The sequence below is a fragment of the Lepidochelys olivacea genome (genome assembly GCF_965140295.1).
Source record: "Lepidochelys olivacea isolate rLepOli2 genome assembly, chromosome: 18".
NCBI classification, from domain to species: domain Eukaryota; kingdom Metazoa; phylum Chordata; order Testudines; family Cheloniidae; genus Lepidochelys; species Lepidochelys olivacea.
This window is the reverse complement of record NC_140428.1, coordinates 28,884,701-28,902,049: the sequence shown is the minus strand read 5'-3', so window position 1 is coordinate 28,902,049 and position 17,349 is coordinate 28,884,701. Positions and strand designations below refer to the sequence as shown.

General features: G+C 45.6%; 1 protein-coding gene across 2 annotated transcripts in view; it reads left to right on the top strand.

Annotated features, from left to right (window-relative positions):
• ACOT7 (acyl-CoA thioesterase 7) overlaps positions 1 to 17,349 on the top strand; it is a 107,709-nt gene that overhangs the window by 64,951 nt on the left and 25,409 nt on the right. For both annotated transcript variants that reach the window (XM_084651615.1, XM_084651614.1), the window contains one exon: positions 8,284 to 8,400. In XM_084651615.1, the coding sequence (XP_084507741.1) occupies positions 8,284 to 8,400 (117 nt within the window). The remainder of the gene's footprint in view (positions 1 to 8,283; positions 8,401 to 17,349) is intronic.

Sequence of the window (17,349 nt, the reverse complement as noted above, 5' to 3'; positions counted from 1 at the left end):
ATCCTCTGTTTAACCAGCTAACACTTCATGCATATGTATTGTCTCTGGGCCACCTGTTTCACTGGAAGCTTTCATGTATAAGTATTTGTTGGGCTTTGACTCCTTGTTAGCCATTTTAATTAAACTCACATAGTGAATGTCCTTGCTGCTTGAATAAGGCCTTAGTGTGTCTGGCTTGATATTTCATTCCAGAGGTACTGAGTTCTGGTGCATTTTATGGATGCGTGGGAAGCCTGAAGACAAGGATACTTCCGTATCTCCTGGAAGTAAAAACTGCATTACCGTGTCTCTATTCTCCCCAACAGAATGCTTTCCTGCCCAAAGCTTTGTCAGCACTTGACAGCTCTTTGGTGCCTAAATCAATATGCTTCTCCTGATTATTCTGGGTTTAAGGAAAACTCAGCAAAGTCTCCCCACCCCCAAATCTCCCTTAAAAGTAAGTTAAGAGGATGGACAGTGAATATCATGCACAGCAAATGGCAGTGACACTGCATAGTGACAAGTAGTATAATACACTTCAAGCAGAATCAGATGGTATTTACAGAGTAAGTCAGAGCTTGGGTTTAGTCCAGCTCTAACCACTGTGGTGGTCTGCTATTGAAGAAAGGTAAAATAATCTCCCAACTGTACCATTGCTGTAACAAGTGTAGAATGGGGGTATCAGTGTAACCAGTTACAGACTGGCAGTTTGAGTTTAAGGAGGCACTTACCAAAATGCAACTAAGTCAATCTAGCAATCCATCTTGTGATGGCAGCTCCTGTTGTGAGGAGGGGTGTGTTTGGGGGGGGGGAGGGGAGAGAGAGAACCTGGAATAAATTAATCTAGATATTCAGCATTTGAGTGAAATCCCAAGTCCCACTCTTGCCAACCGTTGTTTGGTGGGGTGGCCTCTCTGTAGCAGTAGAAATCTTCAGCTTGCTAATGGCACGAACAGGCACCACTTAGCCTTTTATAGAGAAGTGCAGCGAGGCTCCTAATTGTAAAATACAGGTACAAACGTGCTGCAGTATTCCCCCTAGATGCAAGCAGTGAGAATATGCTAGAAAAGACTTCTTGTGAATTATATATAATTCACAAGAAGTCTTTTGATACAGATATTTTGATAACTTTAAAAATATCTATATATAAAATATAATTACATTTTTTATAAACTTTTAGCCCCAATTCAGAGGGGCTTATTTAACTCACCCATTAAAAGCCTAGAAGGCACTTTGGGTGCCTTAAAGTAATCTGAAATCCTTTTGGTGTGTAGTGTTAGAATCAGGGGCAGGTATTTTGGTTTTTTGCATGCTGTTCCCTACTCTATGGCCTGATCCAAACCCCTTTAACATGAACAGGAGTGTTCCTCTTGACTTCAGTGGGCTTTGGATCAGGCTATTAATTAAAAAAAACTAAACCCTTCAATCAAAAATGGAATAAAATAAATGAAATACTCTCCTCTCCCAGTCCTACTCTTTAGTCTTATAATGCTTACTGTTAGATCGTTCTCTCTCCTTGAAACCTACCCCTGGCATAATGCCTCCAAATCACTCCCATCTGGCATTTGTTTTGGCAAGTGCTGAGCTGAGACTTCTCCCTCTTCCTCCCCACTAAGCTCTGTTCACTGTTACCTCTTTTTCCCCCACTCCATTCATCTGTGTTGTCTTCCTATCTGACACCAAGACTGTGTGCTGTCTGTACAACACCTGGCAGCATGGACTGTAGGGCCAGGACTGGAATGACTAAGCACTGCTAGAATACAGATAATACAGGCACACTCTTCCCAATTCATCAGTTACCCAACTTTTGATAAGTAAAAGGTAAAAGGGGAAGATTTTCTTCACTGTGTTGGCCAATTAAGGTTAGGCATTGCTCATGAGTTCAGAACGCTCCAGTAGCTCCTGTTTGGAGAAAAACATGACCTAGTCATACATCAGATGCCTTTGAAAAGTTGTTTTAAGGATCTATTTTTAACAATGTTTTCAAAGATAGTCAACATGCTGTCAATTTAAGATCCACAGACAGTTAAATGTTACATTCAAAAATATCTGCAGTACCAGATGTTTGGATTCACATTTAGGCCAAGCACGGCTGCTTTTTTTAATGTGGGAAAGAACAAAGTGAACATTTGAGTAATGTAAATCCTACAATTATGTTATCTTTTAAGTTGCAAATCTCAGATTATAAATACAGAACATGCAATTACTGTAATTTGCTGAAGTAATGTTCCCCTGGTTGGCAGCATCCATTGTCTGAGAAATAAGAAAATGGCAAGGATTTACAGTGTGAACCTGGAAAGAGGTGTGTACAGAAAGGGAAAGTAGATGAGAGTTCCCAAATACACTGTAAAAAGGTCAGATCAATACCAACTGCAGTGGACAAAAGCGTAGGTAACATCCAGCCTACACCCCTCAACCCTCTGGCACTAACAGAGGGTGCAGCATAAGCCAAAGATCCAGAATGAAGACATGAAAAATAGCGAGGGATTGTTTATTTTATAAGAATATTTTCTTTGTCTCCGTTTCTTGATATGGCATTTTCTGCTCTAACCAGGTTTGACAGTTGTAATGAGAGCAGTGGGTATAGAGAATGTAATTGAATTTGGATGTAAAAGGAGAGCTCTTCCACTTTGGGTCAAATTCAGAGATGCAAGTAGTTTAGTACCTTTCTGGATTTTGTTTGTATGAAGGAGGGCGGAATATAATATTGGGTTTCTGGTTCCATAATCCAAAGTGCAGAGAGATTTTTGGGGCAAAAGAATATTGGCCTTGGGGGAAAATCTTTGTCTATCCTGGGACTGCTCATAGATCAATGTGTGGCTTTGTGTAGCTGTACACATCACCTTCCGATATGCAGGATCCCAAAGCATTCTACAAATGTGCGTAACAAAATAGGAAAACAGATTAAAACATCTACAGCTGCACACACATTTACAGTTCACATAGCAGCACTTATGGTACAGAGCGTACAGTAAATTCTGGGTTTCTCTCAGAATCTTGGTCTAGTGCTTAATCAGAGATACTGAGAGTTCTCCTATGAATTTCTCATTGACTAGAAGAGGAATGGCACAAATACTTCTGCTCCGCACTTAGTCAAAGATCCCCACAATGCTGTCAGGAACGTGGATTAATATTGTTTGTTCTGAGAAGCATAGGTGCTGGAACTAGGGTGCTGGGGGCACTGCTGCATCCCCTGGCTTGAAGTGGTTTCCATTATATACAGGATTTACAGGTTCAGTGGCTTTCAGCATCTCCACTATACAAATTGTTCCAGCGGCGCTGCTGAGAAGCTTGCAGATACTGAGGTGGGGAAATAAAGGTGTTAAACCTCCATGTTACTCCCTGAACTGTCCATATTTGGTAGAAAAACTATTGTTTGAAGAAAAATGCAATTTTATTACTTTATAGCTCATATCCTGTGCTTTGAAGCAGTAAAAGGAGCTGGAGAAGATGTCACCGTTTTCGCATGCTTGCAGCGCTGTGCTATTTTTAGTAACCGTTAGATATTCTGTCAGTGGAATCTTACAGTGTGCTCTGCTTTAGGCCAAGCAGGGCTAAATCTCAGTGGAATAAAATGACATATTTAATAAACTGTACTTGGCAGACTTGCCTTGTGTTAGTGAATCTTTAAGCTATTTATAGCATCTTACATACAATAGAATATGATAAATGCAGCCTGTATAAAACAGCTTGCTTATCCACAGAAGGTGAGTTCCCTTCACCAGACATCCAGACTGCCGTGAAGAATGAATGGTCCGACTTCACTATTACTTTAGCGCTCATTTCTCGAAAGAAGGGGGAACGTGCTTTAAATGCCTTAATCTGTGGGAAGTGGGTTGTAGGAAGTGTCTCGTACCTGCTGCACTGTTAGTACAGATAGGGTGGCAGCAGGTTTCTGCTAGAGAAGGGGCTGGTACCACTGCCTCTCAATGTTGCCTGACACCTTCCATTACAAGACTCTGTTTCCAGGTGCTTATAACTTTTGAGCAAACTGTAGCTGTTTGGGCTGAAATTTGGCATGCCCTGTGTGTGCCCCAGGCTGAATGTCCCCCTGTGAGTTGGGGGGAATTGGGACTGGCTGGGCAAAGTCTGAAGCAAGGAGCCAGAAGGGAGGAGCTGGGGGTGTGCTTAGGGGATACTGAGTGAATGAGAAGCCTGGGGAGGAAGTGTTGGATTAGAGGGGAGGGGAAAGGAGAGACCGATTGGGCCGGGAGCTGGGAGTGGAGGCCTGGGACTGGGTAGGCAAGGAGAATGGGACTGGCGCAAGGAGCTGGGGGTGGGGAAGAGACTGGAGACGTTTGAGGGGAGGGTGCAGGAGGGATCAAGCTTGGCAGGAAAGGGCAGAAGTCTGTGTCCTAGAGCACATTCCCCACTAGAGCCTGAAATGGAACCCAAAACTCCTGAGTGTCTCCATTCCTCTGCTATTAAAAATATCTGTGAGACCCAGTGGCAGTGTCTCCTCTCCCAGTAGTGCTGGTACACAAAGGGGGTGACAGCCTACTACTGCTATCAGTTACTCAGTTCAGGTGGCAGAGGTCTGTGCAGTGGATCTATAGGTTCCCACCCTGCTGATGAGCCGTGTGGGTGTGTCGGTATGATTCCACATGAAGGAATTTTTTTTTTTCCGGTTTGCTTTTTAAAAAAATCCACGAAATCTGATGCAAAAATGGTTAAAAGAACGGTATTAAGCTTACACGATCAAGCACTCACAATTTAGGAGCTGCAAGGATTAAGGTTCCCTCACTAAGTGCACAGGGTGGATGGTGCTTACTCCAGTGAGCAGGTATTCAGTATCTTGTTTTATCCTCATGATTCAGTGTGCGCACCTTATTTATTGTGTAGTATTCAAGCCCTGCTCTGAAGTCAGAATTATCAGTTTCATCAAGGGTTTTTTGTATGGCACTCATCATTCTAGTATCTGAGTTCTTGGCAAACTCTTACCTTCACAACACCACCATGAGGCGAGGGGGTGGTATTAGCCTCATGTTACAGATGGGGAATTGAGGGAATTCTCAAGGGAATGAGGTTAAAAGAGAGACCTAAGGATCTGAGCTTGGTGCCCCAGAGTTTGGTTCTGCAACTCCTTCAATGTGCAGGAGTCTCAGCCACCAGTGGCAACCTTCTTTTAGTGGAAACGCTGTTAGGCCTTTCCTGGGCGTGGTGTGTTTGAAAAGCTTCCTAGTGGAAGGGATGTGTTGGATGAAATTAAATGAGCAGGAATGGAATTTTGGTAGAAATCCATTGGGAACAATTTATTTTAAGCACCAGCATCTGGAAAGACTGTAAGTGGTTGCAGAGCAGTCAGCATCTGCAGGAAGGAAGAAATGTCCTGGAACTGAGCATGAGGAGCACTGGGATTGGGGGTAGGCGTGTCGGGGCGGGGGCGTGATGTCTGAAAAGGTACAGTTCATTTTACTTCATTACTTGATTTCCCTCTCTATTAGTATAGACTGGACAGCAGAAAACTGAGCAGTTCTGCTGAATTCCCTGTAAGGTTAGGGGAGTTTGCACTTCAAACAGTTGTGCATTGCTAGCTGTTGTTCCATTCTATCATCATAAACCATTCAGTTGTGAGACAGCAAGCTTTTCAGGTCAGGAGATCTCTGCAGGTGTTTCTACAGGGCCTAGCTCAGTGGGATCAGGGTAATACAAATAATTCCTTATCCTCTGTCCCCAGAGTCGGAGGATGCCAGTGTGTCCGTGTCCAAAGCAGAGAACAGCCGTGACCATTGGTAATTGGTCTCTGGCAAAAGGATTGCGCCCTTAAGTTTCCGGTTGTTTTGTAGTTTTATCCCAAAATGAGCATGCAGTACAGTGCTGACTCTCACAAAATACCTTAGACAAAGATCCTCCATGTTTATTGGTCCATCTTTCTGTCTGTCATTTGGTTCACATGGTTATTCTGCTGGCAGTGACTCGAAGATTCAGCTTGGATTACCTGAAAAATTTTCTCTGCCCGTTCTTTGCAGTACTGTACAACTGGGTCACAAATCTGTCATCTGATTGTGTGAAAACATGAAGTAAAAGGCATAAATTACCCGACTTGCAGATAAACAGCAGATTGATAGTTTCATTTTCGCATCCATTGGGTATAGTGGGAATAAGAGCTTTTGAGGTGAAGTGCAGGTTACCTTTGATTGAAGACTGTGCTAAATATATTTCAGGGTGCTCAGTACTGCTTTTTTTTTTTTTTTGCCTCAGTGCCTTTTAACAAAACCGCGACAGTATTTTTAGCAATTGATGGCTGTGAAACCTGCAATTTATGATTTAAAGACTGTATGTCCTTGTAGCATATTCTAGGACAGACCATTTGCTTCTGAATATCCCTGGTGTATGCAGACATCGGAGCAGTGCTTAGAGAAGCTGGGTGGTGGTCTGCCTTTATCACCACAGAATGGAGCTCTACAGGTCACATTTGATACGAGTTGAATTAATAAAATAAACTGTAATCCATTAGCAGGGTGGGGTCTCCTTTGCATCTCTGTTCTTTTCAATCACAGACTCTGTTGCTGTTATAAGCCGTGTTGTCAGGCCAAAAGGCTACGTAATAAGGTGTCTGAAATGGCTAAACATTGGGTAGACAAGCAAATGATCAGTGCTTCCTTCACTTGTTTTTTGCGAGTGTAATGAACAATCCTTCAGCCCGTGAAAGGCAACAGAGACTGTGTTCTTAACATATTAGATTTCTGATAACTGGGGAGCAGTATACAACTATGCCACATGAGACCTTAAAGCTTGAACTGCTTAGTAATGAAGTCTAAGCTTGATCTGCCCTACAGTGTTAGGTCGACAAAAGGCAACTTACTTCAACCTAATTATGTCAGTGTCTACACTGCAGCCTTGCTCCCTCTGATGTAAGCGCCCTATTAAACTGACATAACTCCATCTCCACAAGAGGTGTAAGGCTTATGTCGATGTAGGAGGGCGATGCAGTGGCTGGGTAGACACTGCGGGATACTTACATTGGCTGTGGGCTGTCATTCTTGTCAATTTCATGGCTCCATACTAGAGCTGTGAAATTGATAAGAAAGCCTGGTGGGGCAGGGGCTCCAGCTAGAGCCAGTCTGCCCCCAGGCTCCTCCCTCCCAGCTGGGCTGCCTCCCAGGGGCCTAGCTCCCCGTTCCCCTTGGGAACCCAGACACACTGAGGCTCCCGACTGGGAGCCTGGGGCCTGTCCCCCGAGGCTCTTAGCTCCTCAACGGGAGCACCGCAGCTGCCAGGGTTCTCTGCTCCCTGCCAGGAGCATGGCTGCCCCTCTCTGGTCCCTGCTGGGTGGCTGCTGGGCTCGTGGGGACAGGAGCAGAGAACCCCAGCGGCTGCAGTTCTCCTGGCGGGGGCCAGGGAGCCCAGGCAACAGCCTGGCAGGAAGCCAGGAGCCTCAGGGCAGCCCCTACACCGCCCCTCTAAGTCAATGGAAGTGCAGCAGCGACAGGAGGGTAGTGTGGACGTGAACCACGCAGTAATTGCTGTGGTGGCTGTAAGTCAACTTAGGCTAACTTAAGTTTTTAGTGCAGACATGCGCTACATGCAGAGTATAACCGGCTGTGGAATGCCCTTGCTGACCTGCTTCACAACCCAGTACCATCCTTTCATTTGAATCCCTCTTGGACAGTCATGCCTTGTGGGATGCCTGCAATAAAGGGGTCAGTGACGCAGTTTATAGATATTTATTATAATGTACCTGTGCCTTCAGGCTGGCTGGCTGGCTGTGGGGGTGTATTCCTGTTATCCTGATTCCTTGTCAATCCATCCTTTCTAGGGTTTGTCAACCATACACATTGCTTCGTGGCTACACTGACAATTTAAGTGCCTGTGGGCAGGGGCCATGCCAGTCGGTTACTTCTGTGAAGTGTCTAGTTGGTACAGTAGTCTCTTAATAAACGATGCAGAGATGCTAGTGAGTATAGTCCCAAAGCCAAGTGTATGTTGGCCTCTTTGGAGGACAGACTGTAAAAGTTTAGTTAGTGGAATTTCTGTTGCTCACATCTTCCTCATTTCAAACCAAACCCAAACCCAACCCTGGTCAGCTTTTCCCAGCATCTCAGTGGAGAGGGGAGCGCAGTCTGCTGCCCTTTGTGCCCCAGAGAGACGACCCCCTCCACTCGAGTGAGTTTAGCCTCCTGCAGAATGGGGGTAGAGTGAATGCCCGTTCAGAGTGCAGGAAACCATGGCAGTAGCTAACTCTTCATTTACAATTTGTCCTCTTTGAAATGTATCTTGCTGTTGTTTTTCAGAAGAACCTTGAGTCAAGGAATGTCACCCTGTCTTCAGTTTGATCACTAATCTGTAATTCTCCCCTTGCAGGTGTCACTATGAAGTTAATGGATGAGGTAGCTGGCATTGTAGCTGCTCGCCATTGTAAGACCAACATTGTCACAGCTTCTGTGGATGCTATTAACTTCCATGAGAAGATCAAAAAAGGTAAAGGACCAGCCCTAAGCATAAGGGGATAAGCCGCTCCTTAAATGTTTTGGACGTTCTTAGTGTTGCATTGAAGCACCGTCATGACACCTGTGTCTGGTTGCTAGGGAGCCAAGTGAAGGGAAAGCCCAGTCTGTGGCCAGAGAAACGAGACTGAGACAGGCAGACCGGGTTGGAGAAATCAGTCTGGTGCTGCGCCCTAGCTGCTAGACTGGTCCCAGTGGATTTGATTTGGTAAAACTGAGCCAAAATGTTCATCTTGAAATATTATCCCACTCCATTGGATTCCAAGGCCATAATAGGTAATCTATACATGCGTAGGGATGGCGTCCCTGTCACAAGGAGCGGTAATGGTCATTCTGACTACTTGTTGTCAGATAAAAACAGTTCATAGAAATGTTTCAGGCAGACAATATATGATTTATCTACTTGAGAAAAGAGAACTTCATTAACCATAGTTATCAAATTAACTTGTGTCTCGTGTTCCTGGTGTGTTTCCTGTTTATAAAAATAGTCAACGAGGAAACCTAGTCTCCCGACCACACTGCAGTACTCCTGTCGGCAAGTTCCGGTTCTAGGGATATGGATGCTGGAGGCAGAGCTCTGTGGGCGTTCTGTTCAGACAGGCCCCCCCACCTTTTGGGCACTTGGGCTTACATAAGCATTTATGAAGTTGTTTCCCCCTTGCCGTGTGGGGAGTCAGGCTTGCAGCATTTCTTGACCTGAGGTGAAAGCATGCCGCAGAAAAAGACTAAATGAGCCGGTTTCCCTCTCATTTACATGCATGCAACCCAATCTGCTTGAATGGAGCAGCACATGTGGGTTTAAAAGCAAGCAGAATATCTGCGGTATGAGCTTGGTATGGGCTCCCTAGACGACTTAACATTTAGTTCATGCGGTTCGGTTCCCATCTTGCACACAGCAGGTACTCCCTGCCAGTGCTAAACTAAAGGAAACGAACGCCTGACATTGTGCAGTTTTGTTACAAATTATCTAAATAAATGACACTGCTAAATGCACCATGAAGTACGTATTCAGTCAGAATCAGTGAAATTCTGTGTCTGCTTAACACTCACCTTTGCTGTCTAAAATTGACAACCCTGGATATTCTTTATTGCTGCACAGGCTGTCAAGGCCTCAGTGTGACCAGTCCCCACCAAGTTGCAGACTTTGTTGTTGTTTGGGATAACTGAGATTTTGAGTTGTCACTTCAGGACCCACATTTTTACCAAAATCTGATTTGCTGACATAAAACGATGTATAAGCTCATTGACTGTCCAACCTGGTATAGGGGTGAAGGGAGTAGGTGATATTCATCCATATGGATGCATCCAATGAAGTGAGCTGTAGCTCACGAAAGCTCATGCTCAGATAAATTGGTTAGTCTCTAAGGTGCCACAAGTCCTCCTTTTCTTTTTGCGAATACAGACTAACACAGTTGTTACTCTGAATTCTGCCTTCTGTTACTTTGGAAATGAGTGCTGGATATTTGCACCATTAATTTGCAGCAGTGGGTGAGGTAATATCTTGTGTTGGACCAGCTTCTGTTCATGAACGAGACAGGCTTTTGAGCCACACAGAGCTCTTCTTCAGGTCTGGGAAGGGTACTCCCAGCATCAGTGCTACATGCAAGGTGGAACAGATTGTTTAGCATGGGTAGTTAACACATTCTTAGGGGTCATTCAGGGTTAACCCTGCAGCCACAGGACAAAAAGGGAGGCTAGTGGGTTACAGATTGTTGTGTAATATGCAATAAATCCAGTGTCTTTATTAATACCATGATTTTTAGTGTCTAGCCCAGTTGAGTTTAAGGTTCCCAAGCTTATTGTTAGCTCATTTGTAAAAGTAGTTGGCCTATGTTGTTGTTGGTCTGTAAGTGAAATGGAATCCCAAAGTTGGAGGGATCCAGTTTCTTTACAGTGTATAAGTGTTGGTCGTGAGCCCTTCATATCTTACTCTGAACTGGTAGAGAGACAAGGTGGGGGAGGTAATATCTTTTACTGGACCAACTTCTGTTGGTGAGAGGGACAAGCTTTTGAGACACACAAAGCTCTTCAGGTCTGAGCTGGTGGGGAATTTCAGAAAATTACATAACGGCTGAAATACCAGCTTCTCAAAATTCCAGCTCAGAGGGGCATGATTAATGTCAGCATTAATCTATAATTATGCAGCTCCCTCAGTGAGCAGAGAAACTGCACATTCAAAAACAAGTAATGAAATCAAAATCTTTTTTTCTAGTAGCCTTGATTTTTACAACCATTTTAGAATGTATAGAGTGCAGATGGTAAACTTAATGTGATTTGTTCTTGTTAGAAAATATTCCATCCATAGCAAAATTTTATCCAGCTGCTCAGAAGAGACAGGATGTTTTTAGGGTTCTAGCCAAAATGAGTTTTTAAAATATCCTGCAATAAAAACAATGCAGAGAAACCCAATGTTGTGCTTTAAAAATGAGTGGAAAGGAACATGCGATAGCCAGTAAACTCATGTCATTAGAGTATGATTTGGCTAAAGTTACATCCCAGGGGAAGTTTGCAGATGCCTTCAGACTGAATTTACACAGCGTGCTGGGGTTTTTAAAGGAAATCTTTATGAATACAAACTTCAAGAGAGTAAGGAACTTTCTCCAGCAATTAATTTTAAAAATCAGGATTGTAATAGGATTCTTCCTCCAACAGGAGCTGCTTTGGACACAGACTGTTTTCAGTGCAGAAAAGTAATTTTGGAGACAAACTCAAGCAAATCTTTGTTTTAAAAGCTAATAAAATTGAAGTCCTAACTACCACCAGTAGAGTCCAAATTATGAAGTCTTTACTCATTTCTGAAACCAAAACTCCATCACCTGAGTAAAGACTTGGGGATTTGGCGTAACAAATGAGTGTGTCCATCAAAGTCTGCCCAGAGTTTGTATGAGACCCTAATTTAGATAGCATTTTTTTGGTGTGACCGGAAAGGTCCTATCACCAATGTGTGTGCCACCTACAAGTTCTCCCCCTACCAAATGAAGGTCAGACAGAAGCGAATAGGGAACTATTTATCCCTTCACGTAACACAAGACCCGGGGTCATCCAGTGAAATTAATAGGCGGCAAGTTTTTAAAACAGACATAAGGAAGTATTTCACATAATGCACAGTCAACATATAGAACTTGTTGCTAGTGAACATTGTGAAGGCCAAAAATGTACGTGGGTTCAAAAAAATTAAATAAGTTCCTGGAGGATAGGTCCATCAGTGGCACCAAGATTATCAGGGATGCAGCCCTATGCTCTGGGTGTCCCTAAACCTCTGACTGCCGGAAGCTGGGACTGGACGTCCGGATGGATCACTCGATGATAATTGCTCTGTTCTGTTCATTGGCTGTGAAACATCTGGTATCATCCTGTCTCCCAACAGTGGCTACTGAGCTAGATGGACCATTGGACTAACCCAGTATGGCCATTCTTATGTTAACGTACACTTCTACATCTGAATGGAAGTGGCCGAATAATCTACCTCTCTCCCCAAAATGTGGGCAAATTAACATTTTTAGGTTGGTACATTGTGATTTGTTGATGCCAACTGAACATGTGGTTTCTTGGATTTTAGTAATTGATGTGTCAAATCAGAAGGGAAACGAGGACTTCTACTGTAGCTCCTTTCATTGAGTAATGTCCTTAAATAACAAAGTATAAAACACCTCCCAAGTTGCCAACTGGCTGTCTTTCCCTCTCTCTAACTTAAGGGTTTCATGTTGAGTGCATGACCCATCCAATCAGCAGCACCCTCAGGACTCTCATGAAAATGAAAAGAAGCTCTTATTTAACCTCCCACAAAACCCAGGCCTAAGCTTACAGGACTGAGTGGGCTTTTGTTTAAGTCAAGGGGAGTTTTGCTTCCAGAGTCAGGCCCAGTGCTTGTGGATGCACTCTTATGACTAAAGAAAAATGTCCCTTTTTAGAAAATGTTACCTTTAATCTCAACCCCATCTTGGGCATTTCCTTTGTTTTATCTACTACTGTATCATGGCTCTTTTCAGAGATCACTTTTATTCCACGCTCTGTTTTTATAATGTGTTTCCCTAAGGGAAATGCATGAAGCTACAAAACGTAAACTTAGTATACAGGTCACTTGCTCTGCTTCTGGCTTCAGTTGGTTTAAAATCTGAAATGTAAAGAAAAACACCTCTTTTCCTTAAGGAGCTGAAATTGCATAGGAATGTTTAAAAAAAACCAAAAGGTTAAATTTCATTAAATAGCTTTTAAGCCATTTACAGGAGAAAATGTGGGTCAGATTTCCTCATCCCTGAGTGGAGAGAAGCTGTCTCCCAAAACCCAGGCTTTCCCAGTTCAATTAACAGCTTGGACGTAGTGGAAAATTTCTGTAAATTCAGACTGAAAGAGTCCCCGCGTGAACACAGAACAGTCTTATTCCTTTGTGTTTCGTAGCCATCTCCTGGGACAGAATTCCTTGAAGCGTATCTAGCTTAAATAATGGGCTGTTAGATGTCTGTAATGTACAACATCAGGCCAGGGTCAGGGCAAGTTAATGTTTTTTACCCTTTTTGCTGCTTCATCCCTTTGGCATATTGTCGCTCCATGGAGAATCTAGCTGGAGTTCCCAAAGGGGACATCCCCATCTGGTTAGAGAGACCTTCAGGACTATAGCAGTTGCCTTCTCTTCATGTGTTGCTGCCCAGTGCTTTAAAATGGAGAACCTCAGTGGCGGTGCAATGGCCAGTTCAATAAAAGCAGTTGGCCGAATTCAGACCTGCTGAATGGTGCTGCAGTGTCCCTAACGCGAATAGATTTGCTCCCACTTACACCAGGATTGAAAGTGTCTCAGTATGTCTTTGTTGAGCACTGTGGAAGTCTCCAAGAGCTACAGAGAACCTGGAAAATGTGCCCAATCAGTGCTCTGACTCTGTCAGAGTTTGTTTTTGGGGGTGCAGTAGGAGACCTGAGGCAGAAATAACTATTGACATTTCAGAAGCAGGTTGGATCAAATTAAATGATTTCCACATGCTGACAGTGAGCATCCTTCCCTTCAAGAAACCCACCTGTTCCTTACCTATTCTGTATCATGTGTGCCAGCACTGTGGCAAATGTCGCCGTTTCAGTCCAGGAGCAAGAGAAGTCGTACTTAGAACATTACAAGAGATTCTAGCTGTTGCCCTATGTAAAAGGGACAGCCCCAAGGGAAATCACACCTCTTCCTGCAAATTATTTACCTACTATTGTTACAATTAACACCTCAGGGCTTGGCTACACTTGTGAGTTATAGCACATTAAAGGAGCCCCGGGAGCCCTAGCTCACTACCCATCCACACTGGCAAGGCACGTAGAGTGCTCCGACTCCGCGGCTACAGTGTTGCTGGTGATCCACCTCGGTGAGTGGAATAACGTTTGGTGCACCCCGCTGGAGCGCCATGGCGCCAGTGTGGACGCCCTGGTCTGTTAGTGCGCTCTGATCGGCCTCCAGAAGTGTCCCACAATGCCAGTTCTAGCCACTCTGGTCATCACTTTGAACTCTACTGCCCTGCCCTCAGGTGACCAACCATCAGACCCACCGTTTAAATTCTCTGTGAATTTTGAAAATCCCCTTCCCGTTTGCTCAGCCAGGCATGGAGTGCTCTCAGCAAATCTTTCCAGGTGACCATGCCTCCATGTGCCACGCGAGCACCAATATGGAACAATGGCGAGGTGCTGGACCTCATCGGTGTTTGGGAGAGAGAAAGCTGTCCAGTCCCAGCTGCGCTCCAGCCGTAGGGATTACAATACTTTGGGCAGCTATCAAGGGCCATGATGGAAAGGGGCCATGACCGGGACGCACTGCAGTGCAGGGTTAAAATGAAGAAGCTGTGGAATGCCTACCACAAAGCCCACGAGGCAAACAGCCACTCCAGTGCTGCCCCCACGACCTGCCCTTTCTACAAAGAGCTGGACACGATACTTGGGGCCGACCCCACTTCCACTCTGAGTACCACCATGGACACTTCAGAGCCCAGTTCAACAAGGCAGGAGGAGGAGGAGCAAAGGGGGAGCGAGGGTGCTGAGGTGGAGGAAGACACCCCAGAATCCCTAGATGCATGCAGCCAGGGGCTGTTCTCAAGCCAGGAGGAAGGTAGCCAGTCGTAGTGGCCGGTGCCTGGACAAGGACAAACACCAGAGCAGGTTCCCGGTAAGCGGCTTTTATTTTGGGGAGAAAGTGCGGGCTCTTGGGGCTAGGAGGGTTAGGGCTGCATGCATGCCTAGATGCGGAATAGGGCGTTGATTTGCTCTCTCGCATCGTGGTAATTGGCCTCAGTGATCTTTTCAAAGGTCTCATCCAGAACTTGGGCAAAGTGCTTGTGCAGGTTTCTTGGGAGAGCCACTTTATTCCTTGTTCCAATAAGGCTAACTTGTCCATGCCACTGTGCTGTGAGGGGCGGGAGGACCATTGCTGCACACAGGCAAGTTGCAGGTGGGCCAGGGCAGAAGCCGCATTGCAGTAGAAGACTGTCCCTTGCTTCCCAGGTCACCCTCAGCAGTGAGATCTTCCAGGATGAACTCCTGTGGAAAACGTGGGGACAGTGTTCAGTATAGGGGCCCCCTGCCGTTGTTGGCTCTCCACAAGGCACAGATACCCAGAGGACAGTACAGCCATGAAACAGTCACGCTTGACCCTGTGCTTACTCACCATTTTGGGGCTCCCGTGGGTTATGTGCGCTTGCTTTGGGATGGGCAAATTATGCTATTGTGTAGACTGTGCTTGCTCTTAAGTACGGGGGAATCATTGCTCTGTCTGTTGTGAACAATGCTGCCTCTGTCAAGTATTGCATTTTGCCTTTACAGATGCAACCTTGAGATCTCAGCTGACTGTGTTATCACCTGCCGAAAGACTCCAAAGAATCAGAAAGAGGCCACGTAGAAGCAAGGAAGACATGTTGCATGAAGTAATGCAGCATTCAAGTAATGAAAATCAAAAAGTGCAGGAGTGGTGGGACAGTGAAAGGAGGATCTGCCAGCAGAATGAGTCACGCCAGCACAAAAGCACGGTGCTCTGGCAGCAAAGCACGGATCAGCTGATAAGCATAATGAAGCACCAAGAGGACTCTATCCAGGCGCTCGTAGCCATGCAGGCAGAGCACTACCATGGAACCACTCCCGTGCAGGGCACCAGACATTACTGGTGGCTTTCAGCCTCAAATTGCTTCCTCAAGGTAACCCTAATCCTTGCAGCCTCATGCTGGGCCCCTCTAATAGCCCTGCTCTCTGGCTGTTCAAATTCAGCCTCCAGATGTTGAACCTCCGAGTTCCATGCCTGAGTGAATCGTTCACCCTTCCTTCACAAATGTTATGGAGGGTACAACATGCGGATATAATCGCAGGGATGCTGTCATCGGCCAGGTCCAGCTTCCCATACAGAGAGCGCCAGCGGCCCTTTAAACAGCCAAAAGCATACTCCACAGTCATTCTGCACCGGCTCAGCCTGTTGTTGAACCGTTCCTTGCTGCTGTCAAGGCTCCCTGTGTAGGGTTTCGTGAGCCATGGCATTAAAGGGTAAGTGGGGTCTCCAAGGATCGCAGTGGGCATTTCGACTTCCCATACAGTGATCTTCTGGTCTGGGGAAAAATGTCCCGGCTTGCAGCTTCCTGAACAGGCCAGTGTTCTGAAAGATGCATGCATCATGCACCTTACCGGGCCAGCCTGCGTTAATGTCAATGAAATGCCCACAATAATCCACAAGCGCCTGGAGAACCATAGAAAAATGCCCCTTCTGATTAATGTACTCGGAGGCTAGGTGGGCTGGTGCCAGAATTGGAATATGTGTGCCTTTTATCGCCTCTCTGCAGTTAGGGAAACCCATTTGTGCAAAGCCATCCACAATTTCATGCACATTACTAGGAGTCACGGTTCTTCTGAGCAGGATGTGATTAATGGCCCTGCAAACTTGCATCAACATTATTCCAATGGTCGACTTCCCCACTCTCCAAACTGGTTAGCGACCGACTGGTAGCTATCTGGAGTTGCCAACTTCCAGATCGCAATAGCCACCCGCTTCTTCACCGTCAAGGCAGCTCTCAATCTCGTGTCCTTGCGCCGCAGGGTGGGGGCGAGCTCCTCACACAGTCCCATGAAAGTGGCGCTTCTCATCCGAAAGTTCTGCAGCCACTGCTCATCATCCCAGATTTGCATGACTATGTGATCCCACCACTCAGTGCTTGTCTCCCGATCCCAAAAGCGGTGTTCTATGGTGGTGAGCATGTCTGTGAATGCCAAAAGCAATCTTGTGTTGTATATGTTACTTGCGTCGATATCGTCTGAGTCCTCACTGTCACTTTGGATCTTAAGGAATAACTCAACTGCCAAACGTGACGTGCTGGCGAGACTCGTCAGCGTACTCCTCAGCAGTTCGGGCTCCATTCCTGCACACCGAAAGGGAAGACAGCACGCGCAGTACAAAAAATGTTGAAAGATGGCGCCATATGTGGATGGAAGCACAGGGATTGCTGGGATGTGAACTGATGCATCACGGGGCGTTGGTGCAGGGCATTCTGGGTCCTGTCCCCCCTTCCCACAAGCCACAGTGCCAGCATGGGAAGAGGTGCTCTGTGGGATAGCTGCCCACAATGCACCGCTCCCAATGCTGCTGCAATTGCTGCAAATGTGGCCACGCTAGTGTGCTTCTTCCTGTCAGTGTGGACAGACTGCAGCGCTTTCCCTACGGTGCTCTCCAAAGGTGGGTTTACCTCAAAGCGCTCTACATCTGCAAGTGTAGCCCTGTCCTGAGATTCCTACAGGATTAAAGAAAAAAAATTCTCTTTTCAGTTTACTCTGCATTTGGCAGCACTTTGTGTAGCCAGTTTCACTCTCTCCCCGGGGTAGTTGGTCAGTAGTTTCCCTTTTCCTGTATGAGTCTCGTCATCCATCAATAGAGGAGAGAGAAACATCTCTTAAAAACTAGCTTGTGCTTTTACAACAGATTTCCTAG